General features: G+C 50.3%; 7 protein-coding genes across 7 annotated transcripts; 3 read left to right on the plus strand and 4 right to left on the minus strand.

Moving 5' to 3' along the window:
- Window positions 1-256: 256 nt before the first annotated feature.
- cspA (putative cell surface protein) lies at window positions 257-1,590 on the minus strand (the record flags this gene model as incomplete). The annotated part of the gene is made up of 2 exons (XM_057126980.1): window positions 257-1,092; window positions 1,152-1,590. 2 exons carry the CDS (start codon window positions 1,588-1,590, stop codon window positions 257-259), a joined length of 1,275 nt encoding a protein of 424 aa, XP_056985870.1.
- Window positions 1,591-3,086: 1,496 nt separating this feature from the next.
- N7511_004556 (DNA primase subunit PRI1) lies at window positions 3,087-4,717 on the plus strand (the record flags this gene model as incomplete). Its single annotated transcript, XM_057126981.1, has 3 exons — window positions 3,087-3,268; window positions 3,324-3,518; window positions 3,583-4,717. 3 exons carry the CDS (start codon window positions 3,087-3,089, stop codon window positions 4,715-4,717), a joined length of 1,512 nt encoding a protein of 503 aa, XP_056985871.1.
- A 706-nt stretch (window positions 4,718-5,423) lies between these two features.
- N7511_004557 (MAM33 family protein) lies at window positions 5,424-6,527 on the minus strand (the record flags this gene model as incomplete). Its single annotated transcript, XM_057126982.1, has 4 exons — window positions 5,424-5,449; window positions 5,514-5,974; window positions 6,057-6,237; window positions 6,344-6,527. The coding sequence occupies 4 exons, from the start codon at window positions 6,525-6,527 to the stop codon at window positions 5,424-5,426; spliced, it is 852 nt and encodes a 283-aa protein (XP_056985872.1).
- Window positions 6,528-6,803: 276 nt separating this feature from the next.
- Window positions 6,804-7,441, minus strand: N7511_004558 (translation machinery-associated protein 16; the record flags this gene model as incomplete). Its single annotated transcript, XM_057126983.1, has 3 exons — window positions 6,804-7,086; window positions 7,138-7,222; window positions 7,273-7,441. The coding sequence occupies 3 exons, from the start codon at window positions 7,439-7,441 to the stop codon at window positions 6,804-6,806; spliced, it is 537 nt and encodes a 178-aa protein (XP_056985873.1).
- A 304-nt stretch (window positions 7,442-7,745) lies between these two features.
- On the plus strand, window positions 7,746-10,090 carry N7511_004559 (putative exonuclease; the record flags this gene model as incomplete). Its single annotated transcript, XM_057126984.1, has 3 exons — window positions 7,746-7,758; window positions 7,814-7,961; window positions 8,023-10,090. 3 exons carry the CDS (start codon window positions 7,746-7,748, stop codon window positions 10,088-10,090), a joined length of 2,229 nt encoding a protein of 742 aa, XP_056985874.1.
- Window positions 10,091-11,009: 919 nt separating this feature from the next.
- Window positions 11,010-11,992, plus strand: N7511_004560 (Fig1 domain-containing protein; the record flags this gene model as incomplete). Its single annotated transcript, XM_057126985.1, has 4 exons — window positions 11,010-11,040; window positions 11,103-11,171; window positions 11,238-11,565; window positions 11,614-11,992. The coding sequence occupies 4 exons, from the start codon at window positions 11,010-11,012 to the stop codon at window positions 11,990-11,992; spliced, it is 807 nt and encodes a 268-aa protein (XP_056985875.1).
- Window positions 11,993-13,385: 1,393 nt separating this feature from the next.
- On the minus strand, window positions 13,386-15,322 carry N7511_004561 (rRNA 2'-O-methyltransferase fibrillarin-like protein; the record flags this gene model as incomplete). The annotated part of the gene is made up of 5 exons (XM_057126986.1): window positions 13,386-14,436; window positions 14,488-14,756; window positions 14,812-14,993; window positions 15,061-15,108; window positions 15,172-15,322. The coding sequence occupies 5 exons, from the start codon at window positions 15,320-15,322 to the stop codon at window positions 13,386-13,388; spliced, it is 1,701 nt and encodes a 566-aa protein (XP_056985876.1).
- Window positions 15,323-15,431: the final 109 nt, after the last annotated feature.

Below are 15,431 nucleotides of genomic sequence, written 5' to 3' on the forward strand. Positions count from 1 at the left end.
TTAGAAAAGACAAAAATCTCGAAATGACCAAGCAACTCTCGTTTCTCAGCTCCAGACCCCGTCAAGAACAGGAGAAGAGAAGACCAAGGGAAGCCTATAACAAGGCAGACACACAATACTCAGAATCCATGAGATATCTCTGATCCGCACCACGAGGACCAGAAGAATTCAGGATTTGAGAAGAAGGGGCAATTACTCAACCCCAGCCAGACCACACCCGAAGGGTGGATCCGTTGTCAAGACGTGCTCAACTGATTTACAGGAGAGCCATCATACCGACGATACCGGCAAGGAGACCGGCAGCGGGCTTGACGTTGGAGGCAGCACCAGTGAAGGTGTTGGGGGTGGAAGAGGAGCCGGGCTGCTCGGGGGTAGATGGGGTAGACTCGGGAGTAGAGGGAGTCTCGGGGGTGGTGGACTGCTCGGGGGTAGAGGGAGTCTCAGGGGTGGTGGACTGCTCAGGGGTGGAGGGCTGGCTGGCGGCAGGGACAGCGGGGACCGAGGCGGCGGGCTGGCTAGCAGCAGGGACAGCGGGAACTGAGGCAGCAGGGACAGCGGGGACCGAGGCAGCGGGCTGGCTGGCAGCAGGGACAGCAGGAACCGAGGCGGCGGGCTGGCTAGCAGCAGGGACAGCGGGAACTGAGGCAGCGGGCTGGCTAGCAGCAGGGACAGCGGGAACTGAGGCAGCGGGCTGGCTGGCAGCAGGAACAGCGGGCTGGCTGGCAGCAGGAACAGCGGGCTGGCTGGCAGCAGGAACAGCGGGCTTGCTGGAGGCAGGCACAACAGGAACAGCGGGCTTGCTGGAGGCAGGCACAACAGGCACAACGGGCACGCTGGAGGCAGGCACAACGGGCACAGCGGGCTTGGAAGAAGCGGGAGGAGGAGCAGGGGTCTCAGAAGACACAACGACGGCGCTGGTGACCTTAGCGGGAGCGGTAGGGCCAGCAGTGGCGGGCACAGTAGCGTTGGAGAAGGTCATGGGCTTCTCCTCGCACTGAGTGCAGACGGTGGTCTTGGTGATGGTGATGGTGCTTGTTCCAGTGACGGGGACGGTGAAGGTCTTGGAGCCCGAGGTGTGGGTCTCAGTGGTGACTAGGTCAATATTAGCAAGTTGGATCATGGCTTGATGTGGTTAGTTAAGTGAAGCTTACCAGGGCAGGTGGTGGTCACGATAGTGAGGGTCTTGGTGGTGCCCGGGTTCACAGGAGTGTGAGGCTTGGTGTGGGTGTGCACCGGGGTGGTGGAAGTGGTGGGCTTAGTCTCCGTGGTGTGAGTGTGCACCGGGGTGGTGGAGGTGGTGCAAGGAGTGGTGGGCTTGGTCTCCGTGGTGTGGGAGTGAGTCGGGGTGGTGTGGGTGTGCACCGGGGTGGTGGAGGTGGTGCACGGGGTGGTCCACGACTCATGCTTGTCGGTGGGACGAGTGAAAGACTCGTGGGCGGGCTTGGACCAGCTCTCGCCCCAGGCCTCAGCCTTGGGAGCGACGGCAGAAGCCTGAGCAGCGGGATTGATGAAGTCCTCACCACGAGCTTGCATGACACCGGCAAAGGCCGGGCTGGCAACAAGGGCCAAGAGAGCAACGGAGTTGATCATTTCGAGAAATTAAGGTCTTGCTTAAGAAACTTGAAGATAACGAGTGAAGATGGAATGGATGAAGAAAAAGAAGATTCGACAGGAGAGATGCCAGTTTATATGTCCTTTGCGATCAGTCACGATAGACATGGGTGCCACGGTCGTGTCCAGGAGAAAAAAAGGCAGACCTGATCCACAATATCACCGTCTGAGGCTGAATGCAGGAACAGTGACAGCCGAACGGTGAATGACAAAGGCACGAATGCAAGTTCATTGGATAATAAAGTTTTAGCAATGATACATCGATATGGCGGACTTGGATGCAAACGTGACAGCATGTAGTATCATTTTGGCAAGTAGTGCAGGAGTTCCCCATAAAGTAACCAAATGCGGAAGCATGGAGTAAAAGCGCTTGAAGATCGACAGCGCCCGTTCCGGATCTGCAAGATCTGTCAAGAAAACGATGAGATGATTGGATCTTCAATAGTTTCAATTGCAAATTCTCTTCATGTCAGACGAAAAGAAGGCTGTCATTAGTTGACTCAATGATCAAGCAAGAACTGCTGAGAGGGTAATTTTGATCATAGCGTTATCGTGCCAAAGACACTTACTCCGCACACAAAAGGGGTTCATATTCCGAGGGCCGGGGCTTGGTGTGGCACAAGACATTATACTGTATTGTGATGGACCATGTAGGGAAACCCTCTAATTGAGGGTAAAGATCCTGCGACCCTAACTCCACGCCATCGAAAAGTCCAAGAGCGTCGACCAGGAAGCAGCAGAGCAGGCTTTACGAATGGGAGCGTCGCCTGGGGTAGACTGGAATGTGGGGATGGCGTCAAACTGGGTGCATAATTACCCAATTGGCGCATGCTATACTGTAGGAATGTACAGGGCTTGGACATATCCCAAACAAAGCGTTCCCGGGTAGATCACAATAAGCTTCTACATGGAAGCAATTCATGGAATATCATGGACTATAGCGTCGTTGACAGTCATCAATGACGAGGAGATGTCGCTCTCGCTTTCGCACCAGACGTGGCCAAGGCTTGGCTGCGAACATTGCAGTGGACCTTTCGCCGGAAAGAGAGAATGGAGAGGTGAAAATTCTCTGGCCAATCCAATTCGATGACCTGTGTCGTACCGTTGCTGTACAGTTTTTAAACACTGGGACCACCTGCAAAGTCTAGATGTCATCCAAGGTTCTTTCTGACAGCGACAGGTACAGTGAGGCTGTGGTCCGCAAGCGGACATGGGTGAGACATGATCGTTCAAAGCGTAAGTAGGTAGCCCCTTCTGCTTTGTCAGTCATGTTGACAACTTTGAAGTAATCCCTGAGGCAAGAGAGGTGTCGTCCGGATGCAGCCATAGATAGAAATTACCCTTTTAAGAAGGCACGTGACCTAGGGCATAGGGCAGACGCGTGCACGGGTCTCCAACGCGTCGCGCGTCGCTATTTCCCGTTTAGGGTGTTTAATTGGCAGCTCAGTCCATCTGCCATCGCCAACTCCCTTACAATGCCTCACTCTGTATCGCCTATCGGTGCAGCTCAGCCTGATGATGAAATGCCGGACGCTCCTCCAGCCGAGACTTCAACCGAGAACAGCGGTGTCAAACTGGCAGACATGTTCGACGACGACGACGATGATGATGACGAGTTCCCTGCCTCCAGTGCTCCAGGCGTAAAAGTAAAGGAGGAGTAAGTCATCATCTGCACAGAAAAGTCTCTATAACTTATGAAAATCTCTCTACAGGCCGGCTCCTGCACCCTCAGGCGTGGACGAGGATATCATGCTTGCTTTTTACCAACGACTGTTTCCATTCCGATATCTTTTCCAGTGGCTCAACCATGGAATCATACCAACAAAGGATTTTGGAAACCGCGAGTTTGCACTCACTCTCCAAAATGATGCCTATCTCCGATACCAATCATACGCCACTGCGGACCTGTAAGGCTCTATCACAAGTACCACGATACCCATGTTGTATCCAAACTGACTTCGATTGGAATAGCTTCCGCAAAGATATTCTCCGAATGAATCCCTCTCGTTTTGAAATCGGACCTGTCTACAGCACCAACCCTCGAGACCGCAAAACGATGCGAGGCGGCCAAATGAAGCCCGTGTCGAAGGAACTGGTTTTCGATATTGATTTGACAGACTACGACGACATCCGTACTTGCTGTGTTAAGGCAAACATTTGTGCCAAGTGCTGGTCATTCGTAACAATGGCAATCAAAGTTATTGACACCGCTCTGCGGGAGGACTTCGGATTTGAACATATTCTTTGGGTATACTCAGGTCGTCGTGGTGCCCACGCTTGGGTTTGCGATCCGCGTGCACGCAATTTGCCGGATGATCGACGACGTGCTATTGCCGGTTATCTCGAAATCCTTCGTGGTGGTTCGCAAAGCGGCAAGAAAGTGAACGTGAAGCGGCCATTGCATCCTCATATTGTACGAAGTCTTGAACTGCTCAAGCATGACTTTGCTCGAACCACGCTTGGTGAGCAAGACACGTTTGAGAGTGCTGAGCAGGCCGAGCGTCTTTTGGCCTTGTTGCCTGATAAGACCTTAAACGAGTCTTTACGGAAAAAATGGGACTCATCACCAGGTCGTGCCAGTGCCAGCAAATGGGCAGACATTGATTCACTCGCTAAAACCGGCAAGAGCAGCACGTTGAACCCAGCTACCCTTCGAGACGCCAAGCAGGATATTGTCTTGGAATACACCTATCCACGCCTGGATGCCGAAGTCAGTAAGAAGATGATTCACTTGCTGAAGAGTCCATTCGTCATTCACCCTGGTACTGGTCGTATTTGTGTACCCATCGACCCCCGCAAAGCCGAAGAATTTGATCCTCTTTCTGTCCCAACAGTTATGAACCTGCTGGCGGAGATTGATGAATACGATGCGAAGCACCCTGCCGGAACAGCGGAAGCTGAAGTTCCAGAGGTTGAAGGCAGTGCAGTGAATGGCTCTGACATGAAAGGGAGTCGCAAGCTGCAGGACTATGAGAAGACTAGCCTCAAGCCATATATCGAGTTTTTCCGTTCCTTTATTGCAGGGCTCGTGAAGGAAGAACGGGCAGGCAAGCGCGAGCGCGATGAGAGTGGGCCTGGTATCAAGGCTGATCCCATGGAATTCTAGTGGATATAGGCCTATCCATGTGGCTGTTTAGCACCGTCTTATATCCTAGCATTATGACCTTATGCTCTATTAATTCTGTTCCATTATCCTATCTTGGGTGTTGACGGCGATTTTATGATTTATGTGGGAGTTGGGCGTTTCACTTGCACGGAAGTGGTTGTCTGGCCATTAAATTCAGACTATTGCATTTACTGCCTCTCATATTATGAAATCTATCAGACTCAAGATTTAGTGGATATCTTCCGGATGTCTGGTGTAGGAACCAGCCATCTTTGCTGTACTTTCAAAGTTGTATTTTACGCCCTCAAACCCTCTGAATGGTGCAAATAACGACCCTGGTGATGAATTTAGTATAATGGTGTGATACTGTATGCGTTCATTGAGGATCTGTGAAACCTTCCATGTGACTTGGGTTTTTATTACCAGTCTTGCTTTGACCATCAGAATATACTTTGTCAAAAGTGATCTTGCCTTGATGAAAATTACTTTGAATAGCATAAAAGAGACCATTTCAGTCATAATCCAATTGAACTGGTTGTATATTGAGAGGTATTGGTACAAGTCAAGTCGCACAAGTGGAAGTACTAGAGCAGACCCAGAATATGGAGATGGGAAGAGAGCTTCACAACAAACAGATTTGCCTTGAAGGGAACTCCCTCCTGGAAAGATTAAATGGGGATTGGGGAAGTTGAGAGGTATAGGAAATTTATGCGCCGACGAAGTTCTTGACAGCTGGGAGAGAGACATCCCATTAGCAAGCAGTTTCAAAAAGGGTAAGATAGGAAAGAGAACATACCATCCAACCAGCGAAGGTATTCCTTCTGCTCCTTGACGGAGATGTAGTCGGGAATCATGTTGGCGAACTCGGCGTTAAGGCCACGCTCCTCAAGGTAGCGCTCCCAGAGACCCTGGAGGTCCTCATCGAGGTTCTCGAACGGAGGACCGGCGTAGAGGCTCTGACGAGCCCAGTCCTTCTCGGCGGTCTGGGCCTGGGCGAGCTCAGCCTTGGCGAAGTGGGAAACCTCCTCGATCTGGAAGACACCGTCCTGGACGACAGTCTGGATCAAGAGGGCACCGAGGTTGGCCTTCTCGATAGTGACATTAACGCGGGCGGGGAAGCTAGGCTCGGGCTGCTCAAGCTCCTCAGCACCCTGGTTCTGGTTTTGGAAATCCAGCTCATCGGTCAGAGCGGCATCGTCAAATTCGTCATGCTCGCTGATGTTCTGGATGTCGGCGACGGTGAAGCTGACGCGGATGCTGCACAAGCATTTAGATTAGTATTTTTGTCCACACACAAAAGAATCGAAACGGTAATGGGCTGGCATGGGGTAGATCGTACTTCTCGTTGCCAAACTTCTTAGATAGGATAACCTCCTGCTCGCCCTGAACGTCCTTGACGGCCCACTCGCCACTCTTGACAATGGCATCGATGGTCTCCTGCTGCTCCTCGAACTCAGGAACATCGGAGGCCTTCTCATGCTTCAGTTCATCCTCGAGCTTGGCAAGAAGTTCGACATCGCCTAAAAAAAAAAACAATCAAGTCAGCCTCAGGCCATGTGTCGAGTTTGTGATCGGGAAAGACCGGATTCTCGCGGACTCTATCCAATTGAACAGAATGCATCTTACCTTCAGATGCGGGGGCCTTGAAGATGGAAGAGGTCGAGAAAGCAGCGTAGGCGGGCTTGACGGCCTGCTGGAAGGGCTGACGCAGCGCGGGCTTAGCAAACGCTGATGGGCGCAGAGCCGAAGAGGCAATGGAGCGCGAAAAGGTACGGGGGACCGAACGGGAGATAGTGCGAAGGGAAAGCATTGTGAATGTAGATAAAATGATCGGGGGATGAAGGAAGAAGAGAGCTTGGGAAAAGATGGAGGAGCTAACCCGATGATGTTGCCAGTGCCAAGACTTCTCCAGTTCGGCTCTACGTCTACGTGCATTCGAGCAAATTCCAGGAAAAGAAAGTTGATATGAGTTATATTTGAAATATTCGGCTGTACAGAATCTAAAAGAGTCAATGTACCCATCATGCGCCATCCCAGTTCTTTTTGGACACCAAACAATGTAAAAAAAAAATCAAAGCAATCGTGATCATGACATGCGATTGGGAGGGAAGCTTGAAGCCAGCTTTTCTCCGTCCTTCTTGACTCGGATGAACTTCATGGCGCTGAGGCCTGACCAGTCTCGGTTCCAGGCCTTCAATGTGGTCAAGACATATGAATCACTGAGGTCGGGCATCCAGAGACCGGTGGTGAACTCCCGATCCTCAACCTGCACACGCTCCTTCAAGGCCTCTTCCCGCTTGCTTGCAGGGCGTCCTTTGCGTCGCTCTGATTGAAGTTGCTCAATCTCCGGGGTATCACGGTTGATGTAACTAGTAAAGATAAGCCTCGAGTACAGTGTGTGGCATGCGGGCAGCACATACGTCTTGACAAATTCAGCCAGACCCTCGTCCGAAAGGGCTTCCTCAATATCCTGCACTGTCTCATAGATATAATCGATTCGATCCACTAGCCAAGTTAGTTGAATGACGCGCAAATTACGAGTCAATATGTCTCACTGTATGGCTGACGGGCTCTCATCACAGTGGCGGAATGGCGGGACAGTCGATCATCTCGAGCGCCGGCCTTACGCAGCCGGTGGGCGTCGCGGCTATTCTCATGGAGTGCATTGATAACTCCACGCTTCTTGGAGATCTGCTTATGAACTTTTGTAAGGGCGACAGGCATGATGGCGGTTCTGGTGAGAAATTCACTCCGTAGTCCGCGATGATAATTTTCTTGGGATGCACCTGCAGAATTGGGCGGTGACTTAAAATCACCGCCTTCCCCACTCGCCAAAAGCGCGTCCTGCGCGTCGAGATGGGAACGAACATTCCTGTGGAGTTATTTATTCCCTCGGCTGTTGAACTCATCTTCAACTTGGGTCCGACACTACACTTGTTACTACTTGGCTGCTTGTGAAATTGGAAGTCTATGTCCACATTTATTGCCTGAATTCGAGGACCCGCCTGTGCCTCGAACGGTGTCCACCATGGGCATCAAAGGTACGTTGCCAGATATTTACCAAGGGCAACTGAACAATACTTACATTGAGGTTAGGACTCCACGGGCTTCTTAAGTCCATTCAGAAGCCATGCCACATCAAGAAGTTCAGTGGGCAAACACTTGGAGTCGATGCATATGGATGGCTGCACCGTGGTACCGTTGCTTGTTCCGTGGATCTGGTCCTGGACAATCCCACTAGGAAGTAAGGCTTACTCTGATGTTCACATAACGCACTGATGACCATGAGGCTCATTTAATGACAGACACCTTGATTTCGTTCTCAACCGAGTACGCATGCTTCTTTTTTTCGGAGTCAAGCCCTACCTCGTTTTCGATGGCGACAATTTGCCCAGCAAGTCAGGTACAGAGCAGGATCGACACCAGAGGCGTCAGGAAAGCAAAGCCCTTGGACTCGAATTGCAACGGAAGGGGAGGCTGCCGGAGGCATACCAAGAATTTCAAAAGGCCGTCGACGTGACGCCCTACATGGCCCGCCAACTGATTGAAGAATTGAAGCAAATGAATGTGCAATATGTGGTGGCACCATACGAGGCAGATGCACAGTTGGTGTATCTCGAGCAGCAGGGCGTCATTCATGGTATCATATCAGAGGATTCCGATCTGCTTGTCTTTGGAGCTAAGCGGTTGCTTTCGAAACTGGACCAGCATGGAGAATGCATCGAGATTAACCGCGCTGACTTCACAAGTTGTCGTGAAGTTAGCCTAGTGGGCTGGAGTGATGCGGATTTCAGACGCATGTGCATTTTGAGTGGCTGTGATTATTTGGCAAATATTCCGAAGATGGGACTAAAGACTGCATACCGAGTCATTCGCAAGCATAAGACTGTTGAGAAAGCTCTGCGCATGCTCCAATTTGAGGGCCAATTTCGTGTCCCGGCCGACTACCAGGCCAACTTCAATCAGGCCGAGCTGACCTTCCTTTACCAGCGGGTTTTCTGCCACAAAGCTGAAAAGCTAGTCACCTTGACCCCGCCTGAAGATGGTGTCAACTTGAACGACTTACCATACATTGGTGGTGATATGGAACCTGAAATTGCTCTTGGTGTTTCTAGGGGTGACCTGGACCCCACTACCAAAGAACCCATTTGCATAAAGCCAATTTCTACCAATAAGTGGTCTCTGGGTATCAACCGTCGCCAGACATTGGGGACTTCCTCCGAGTTGAAGCCAAGGAAGCCGATTAATTCGTTCTTTACCCCGAAGCGTACTCCTCTGGCCGAACTAGATCCCAACAGTTTGACTCCATCACCCAGTCAGCAGCGACTGTTGGAACGCAACTCGAACAACTCTTGGCAGGCCAATGCGGCTCCCTCGCGTTCGAACTCTGTTAGGTCCACCCCTCTGCGGGCCTTCTCTGATCAAGGTCTTAGCCCGATGATTCGAAGTGTTGAGCGGTCATCCTTCCTGGCGCAGAGTGCAAGGTCATCGACTTTGCAACCGACAAAGCGACAAAGACTATGCTCCGAGACTGAGGGAGACTCGCTGCCTGCACATCCTTCGGCGCGCAGTCGGTTCTTTGTCCCCAGCACTGAACAAACTAGCCCCAGTGGACAAAAACTGTTTAGATCTAAGAAGCCCCGGCAGTCCGTGATGGATGTGTTCTCTGATGATGTGGCAGAAGACATCATGTCCAGCATTCCCGACCCGAGCGCAACATCCAGGCTGGGCGAGTCCCAACCTGAGAGTAATACCGAAACACCTGCCAAACCGAGTAAGGTTGATACCTCTGTCTCCCAGCCTACAAACAGTGGGGCATCGACAAGCACAGATATGGAGAAACCCCACAATTCGTCCGAGGATGACCCCACCAACTCCCCAACTTTTAATGAGGCTCTTCAGTATCATGTTGACCGTCAGAACTCGGGTCTCCTATCCAAGTTCACCTTCAAGTCTGGCCCAACACTGCCCGAACCAATGCTGGAGGCTGCTATTCCTCGCTCTCCCATGACAAAGATCCCCGTTGCTCAATTTCAGCAACCCGTGCCTCCGTCGACGCCCAAGACAAGCAGCATTGCTCGCGGAAATACTGCTCAACGACGCCTGACACCTCTGCAGCGTGTGGGACACGCTGCACTCGCTCGTTCTAATTCTATCAACCTACCTACAAAGCTTCGGGGTGCAACTTCAGTGGAGCCTTGGACCGAACAACCTTCCCCGGTCTCGAAAGAGTCATCATATACGGGCATCATCAATACCCAAGGCAGCGAGGATCAGATTGTTCCTGATAGCGAGGATGAGGAGGAAGAGCCCAGCGTTGGGCTTTCTGCTGCTCCTTTGGATCTCAAGCGCTTTTCTTTTACAACAAATTAACATCTGCATCGAAATTATTGGTTAGGGAGCATTGGGACAGGAAACATCTTGGGAGCCGGGTGCATTGGGCCACTGGTCATTTTTCTTTTGTTCTTTCTTGGCGCAACTGTGTTTGATATTGTTAGGTATATTGTTGCAGCATTGGGTAGTGTTTTGAAATATCAGCATATTAGAAGCCTGAAACAGGACCCATAATCGCCTTGTAAGCCCAACATGGCATATCTACGAGGTTGGGTGAATTGCGTGGCGCCTCCCGGTGGAACCCAACTTTATCGGGATCTGCGCTAGTCCAGATCAGGCCTAGCACAGACCCTCTCGCCCGTGTCGAGGGCAGAATTGCCTGTCTGAGAAGGCGGTCAGCCTTGGTTGCTGGGGAAGCGGGAGAGTAAACAAAGGTGGTTGGCCCAGCCTCCCATATTCCTATACACTTGCCTCATCCCCAGCCTCCAAATTCTTGCGAGAATCAGAATAGCGTGACGTGGAATCTTGAGCCAGCTACGGTCCCTTCTTTTCCTATCCCTTCCATTCCTTCTACACATTCCTCTCTTTCTGCCCGTGTCACCTGTTCCGTTGTATGCTGTCCAGACGTCTAGACAAATCTCTGACCCATCTCAATACTCCGCAGGTGCGAACCAGATAATACAGAGAGTCGATCCGCCTGTCAATCTGCCCGTGTGCTTCGACCTCGAACACATCCTGAACGAAACGACACCTGTGTTATCCTCCGCATTCTTTGTCCACATTCCAACGATCTTGATACCCGAAAGGCTTGTCATTGACACCAATCACGACCAGTGATCGATTGAACAGCACGCTGGGCTCTGAGATCTATTCCGGCTTCGAAACTCCTCCTCGGGGATCCGAGAAGTGAGTCAAGACATTTGAAAGGTCAACCTGGTGTTGATAATCGTTCGACACAATGGCAACCCCATTCGCTCAAAAATGGGCTCGTAAGTTATCATTCTTCTTTTGATCTAAGAGTATTGGAACGTTGTAGCTAATTACGACGCAGGCTTCATTCCTATGATCGGGTACCACCATGTTCTCATGATTATTATTGCAGTTGCAATTATCCTATTATGTGAGTGTACAGGACACAAGTTATTTGCTATGCGCATGTGGCAGCCACTAACTTTCTTCTTCTTAGCTCTTCTATTGGCCGGATGCTCTTCATCTTCACCACAGATCCCCAATATCTTCCTAATCTCGCTTTACTATGAAAAGTACAATCCTATCAGAGATCTCTCACAAGTACAGCCTGACGTTGCCACCGCCATCTCGAACATTGTTGGTGGTGCAGAGATGGAAGTTCGAGTTGGGTACTTTGGCATCTGTGTTCAGCCCGATAGAGGCTCATTCATTTGCAATGCCAATGCGACAGCGTTGGCTGAGATTGTCACTGTGGACCAAGACCCACTCAACTTAATCTGGGTTGCATCCACATTCAAGGATGCTGTTGTGTTCCCATACCTCCTGTGAGTCCACCAAAATTGCAGTATTGACTTTTGCTAATCATGAAACAGCATCGTTGCGGTCATTCTCGCATTCTTCTGCTTTATCCTACTCGCTACCTTTCCCGGTTGGCACGACGAGATCGATGAAACTGGATCGGAGCGTGAAGTCAAGCCTTTCCCCTCGCGACCCGTGTCTCAGGTCGCCCTCGCATTGATCTTTGTGTCATCCGTCTTTGTTCTTGTCTCTGTGCTATGGCAGCACACGGCATCAGTTGCGGCAAGTACCATCGCACAAGATATGGGCAACGGTAGTGTCAAAAGTGGCGTCGGATCCTCCGCCATGGTATTAGGTTGGTTTGGATTTGTCCTACTTGTCATAGTGACCGTCGGCCTTCTTTTCATGATCTTGAGCCTCAGTCTGATCCGGAAATTGACCGACGATGAATGATCTGGGTGATCCTATCGATCGACCTCAACTCTCAAGCAAACCCGTTTGCTTTTTCTTTTTGCTTTTTACGACTTACCTCAACCTCTACTTCACCTGCGCCATACCCTTCTTATAGCAGGACGACACAAATGGGAAATGAATAATAACTACGAGCACATGACACAGCTCACAACTCACGGAATGGATGGAAACGGAATACGACACTTGGGTGGATTGGATTTCCAATGGGAAATATGAATTTTTGGACAGCTTGGGATTTTCACGAACATATTTGAGGATTTAAGTTCTCGCATGATTTCTTCGTCGTTGATATAAGACAAGACCGACTATCAATCTTAAGAGTCACCACCTCTGGCTTTTCTGCTGATCTGTCGGGACTATGCCTTTTTTCTGACGTAGAATACAATGCCATTGAGTTACGCTTTTGTACAGTTTTCTTTATCTGCTGGTGTTTTGGACTTTTGTTGTGTGGATTATTGATTTCATGTTGGGCACTCGGCGTGCGATTTAAGTTATCTGATGTATAAAACAGTTTTTGTTCTTCATTCGTACTCTGTCTCTTTCTTCATCCAGTCCTGCAAATTCTACATAGTACTTTATTTTTATCAGACCTTCAATATCAGTAGTTATCAAACGCTTCATAGTGATGGAGACTACCAAGTCACCAGGTAGCCACTCCTAAAATCAGAGAACAGAAAGTTCCTTTCAAACGAAGGAAGTTATCTATTAACAGCTTTAGTTACAGGGTCATGCTAGTTCTCTAAACACTGCCACTCCGTAACATGGGCAGAATCAGAGCATCAGACAATGGTTCCATTGGATGGTTCGAATAGGGTTAAGTGGGGCGTGATCAACTTCATCGAGTGTGGGGCGACTGCTAGATCGGGCTACCACGACTCTAGATCTCATGAGAAGCGGCACTGTCGGTGACGAAAGACTCGTCTGGGAGGTCTGGATTGCTGCAGGTTTTCCGAGTATCAGTCAAAAGTTGGCATTCTCTTGGCTCACATCTTTCAATCCACTGTCACATTTTCCAATACAGGATAGAGACTCGAACCCTTACATGTATTGCGCATAAGAGAGCAGAATGATAGTTTCTTAAGCCTGCAGCAGTTGCTTTTTGTTTTTGAGCGTCAGTCTTCGCAAGGTAAAAGATATTCATAAGCTATGCGTACAAGACTAGAGCCCTTGAACTTAAAAAGACAAGCACCTCAGTGCTGAGTTGTGATCGTAAAATATGGATAAGAAGTACGAGGCACCCTGCGCCAACCCATTGCTGATGCACGCCAAACCCTGATGCAAGAAAACCCTGGAATGATACAGGAAGTCATATCCGATATTCTGGGATGAGCTTTTCAAAGCTGCGGCGGAAATGCTGGACACCTTTTGAGGATCAGTAGTCCATGGCATACGCTCCTCGTCCAGCACCGCCATGACCTCCCCCATCGCCATGGGAGGCTCCACCATAATCATCCAGCGACTTGTAGTGGTATGCTGCATGGTCGCCGCGGCCGCGACCTCGTCCACGGGAGCCTCTGTTGGCACGTCCACGTGTATTACCACGGGCACGGCCACGATAAGCTCCGCGTCGAGGACTTTCGTCAGAGTACTGGCCTCCACCTCGTTGGTTGGAGTTGTGACCGCCACGGGAATAAGATGATGCCCCATCATAGCTAGCATGATGTGTGGTCTGAGCCACGCCACTGTCATCTCGATCCTGGAAACGTCGCTTGTGGCTTTTATTCATGGTATATTGACCTTCGGTCTCAATCTTCAAGACGACCTTTTCTCCAACAACAGTGTCAAATACCATAGCCTGATCAGCAGGAACTGGGTGCCAATTTTGAATTCTCCCTGCGTCAACAAGGCGAGAGCCTTTGCGCACAGCCAGGACTACAATCGGCAGTGGGTTATCAGAATACACCGGCTCTGTTGCCGAGACAGGCGCCACGCGGGCAGCCCAGATTTTGTTTTCAAAGGTTCCGGTACCGGTAACCTTCCACTTGATGTTCTTGCCCATGCCTCCAACCTTGTCCAGAATGGAACGAGGGGCTGGGCGTGGGGTGATAAGAATGCTGTTAGCCATGTATTTGAGGTCATTAGAGTCAGCAAGACCAGGGGGTAGTGCTGGAACCAGCAAGTTCTCAGTCATCCTGTTTGAGTCCTCTTGGGAAAGAAGATATCCAGTGTAGAAAACAACGCGTTTGATGCTTAAACGACCATTGCGAATGTTTTTTGTGGATAGAGATGGTTCACGCAAAGCAAGATTGTGAGAATTAATCATGCGCTGCACTTCAGCGGTTTCGGCTACGGGATCAAGATATGTGCAGCCTTCAGTTACCTGGATCACTTCAGCAAGAATGGGCGCACGTGTGGTAGAAGAGGAAGCTCCAATCTGAAGCTTTTTGTTCATCTCTTCGAAGTAGTCCCGGAATGCTTTCACACTAGTAGAATGTTAGCACCCAAAGATACTCGCAGTGACCTCGTAAACTCACTGCTTGACACGATCTTCGTAGACGCGAATCTCTTCAGCCTGCTCGTAAGTGAGAACCAAATCTTCAAGGAAGGCCTGTTTGAATTCCATGGTTGATGAAAACCGCTGTCCATGTGGACCAACCTCGGGCTTGAGACCGATGAGATCGAATTCGAGTTTTTGGCTTGCCACCATCCGCTTGATGATGTCGGCAAACCCAGCCTCACTTCGGCCGGTCAACAGCACTGTGAGGGCATCTTTCTGCTCCATACTCATGCGTACCAAGCGAAGCTTTTGAAGGTCAGTTGAACTGTTCCTGGAGTGTAGGGTATATTGGAAGCCGCACAATTTGCTCATTCCACCAGCCTTCCCATGCGCGGGGCTCTTCAACCTCCACACCCTTTCCTGTTGTACCGAGGATGTTTGGGTCGTGCCACCACCCTCCATTGGCGAAGTGGTCCACGGATTGAAGGGATCCAATTGATGATCCATGCCATATCTGCGGGTTTGGCAACGGACTTAAGAATACTGCGAGGAATACGATATTAGCGACGGATTGACAAGGCTGAGATCGGTACTAAGTTGGGGGTCTCACGGGTGTTGTCAAAGTCGTAAACGTGAATTGCGCGGATCTTGCGCATAGCTATAGTGATAATCACGATTGTCAGTATATCCTAAGGCGGATTGACCAGGCTGTAATTCTTACCTGGGAGTTCTTTGTTCACAATAGACCAACGTCGCAGCGAGGTAATGGTGTGCGGCCTATTGTTGGCATGTATCCCGCTGGTGCTGTGAGCCATGGTGGAAGCTCCAAGGCGCGCGAGTTTCTCAGAAACGACTGCTTTGGCAGACCGCATACTATGGCCTTGTCAATGCAGAAAATATGTCTAGCGCATTTCGCAGAAACGCAGAAAGAGTTGAATGGTGAAAGAATGACGAAATGAGGAAGCGACAGAAGGAAAGAAC

This window comes from Penicillium nucicola, assembly GCF_028828085.1.
Source record: "Penicillium nucicola strain IBT 29836 chromosome Unknown utg000003l, whole genome shotgun sequence".
Lineage (NCBI taxonomy): Eukaryota > Fungi > Ascomycota > Eurotiomycetes > Eurotiales > Aspergillaceae > Penicillium > Penicillium nucicola.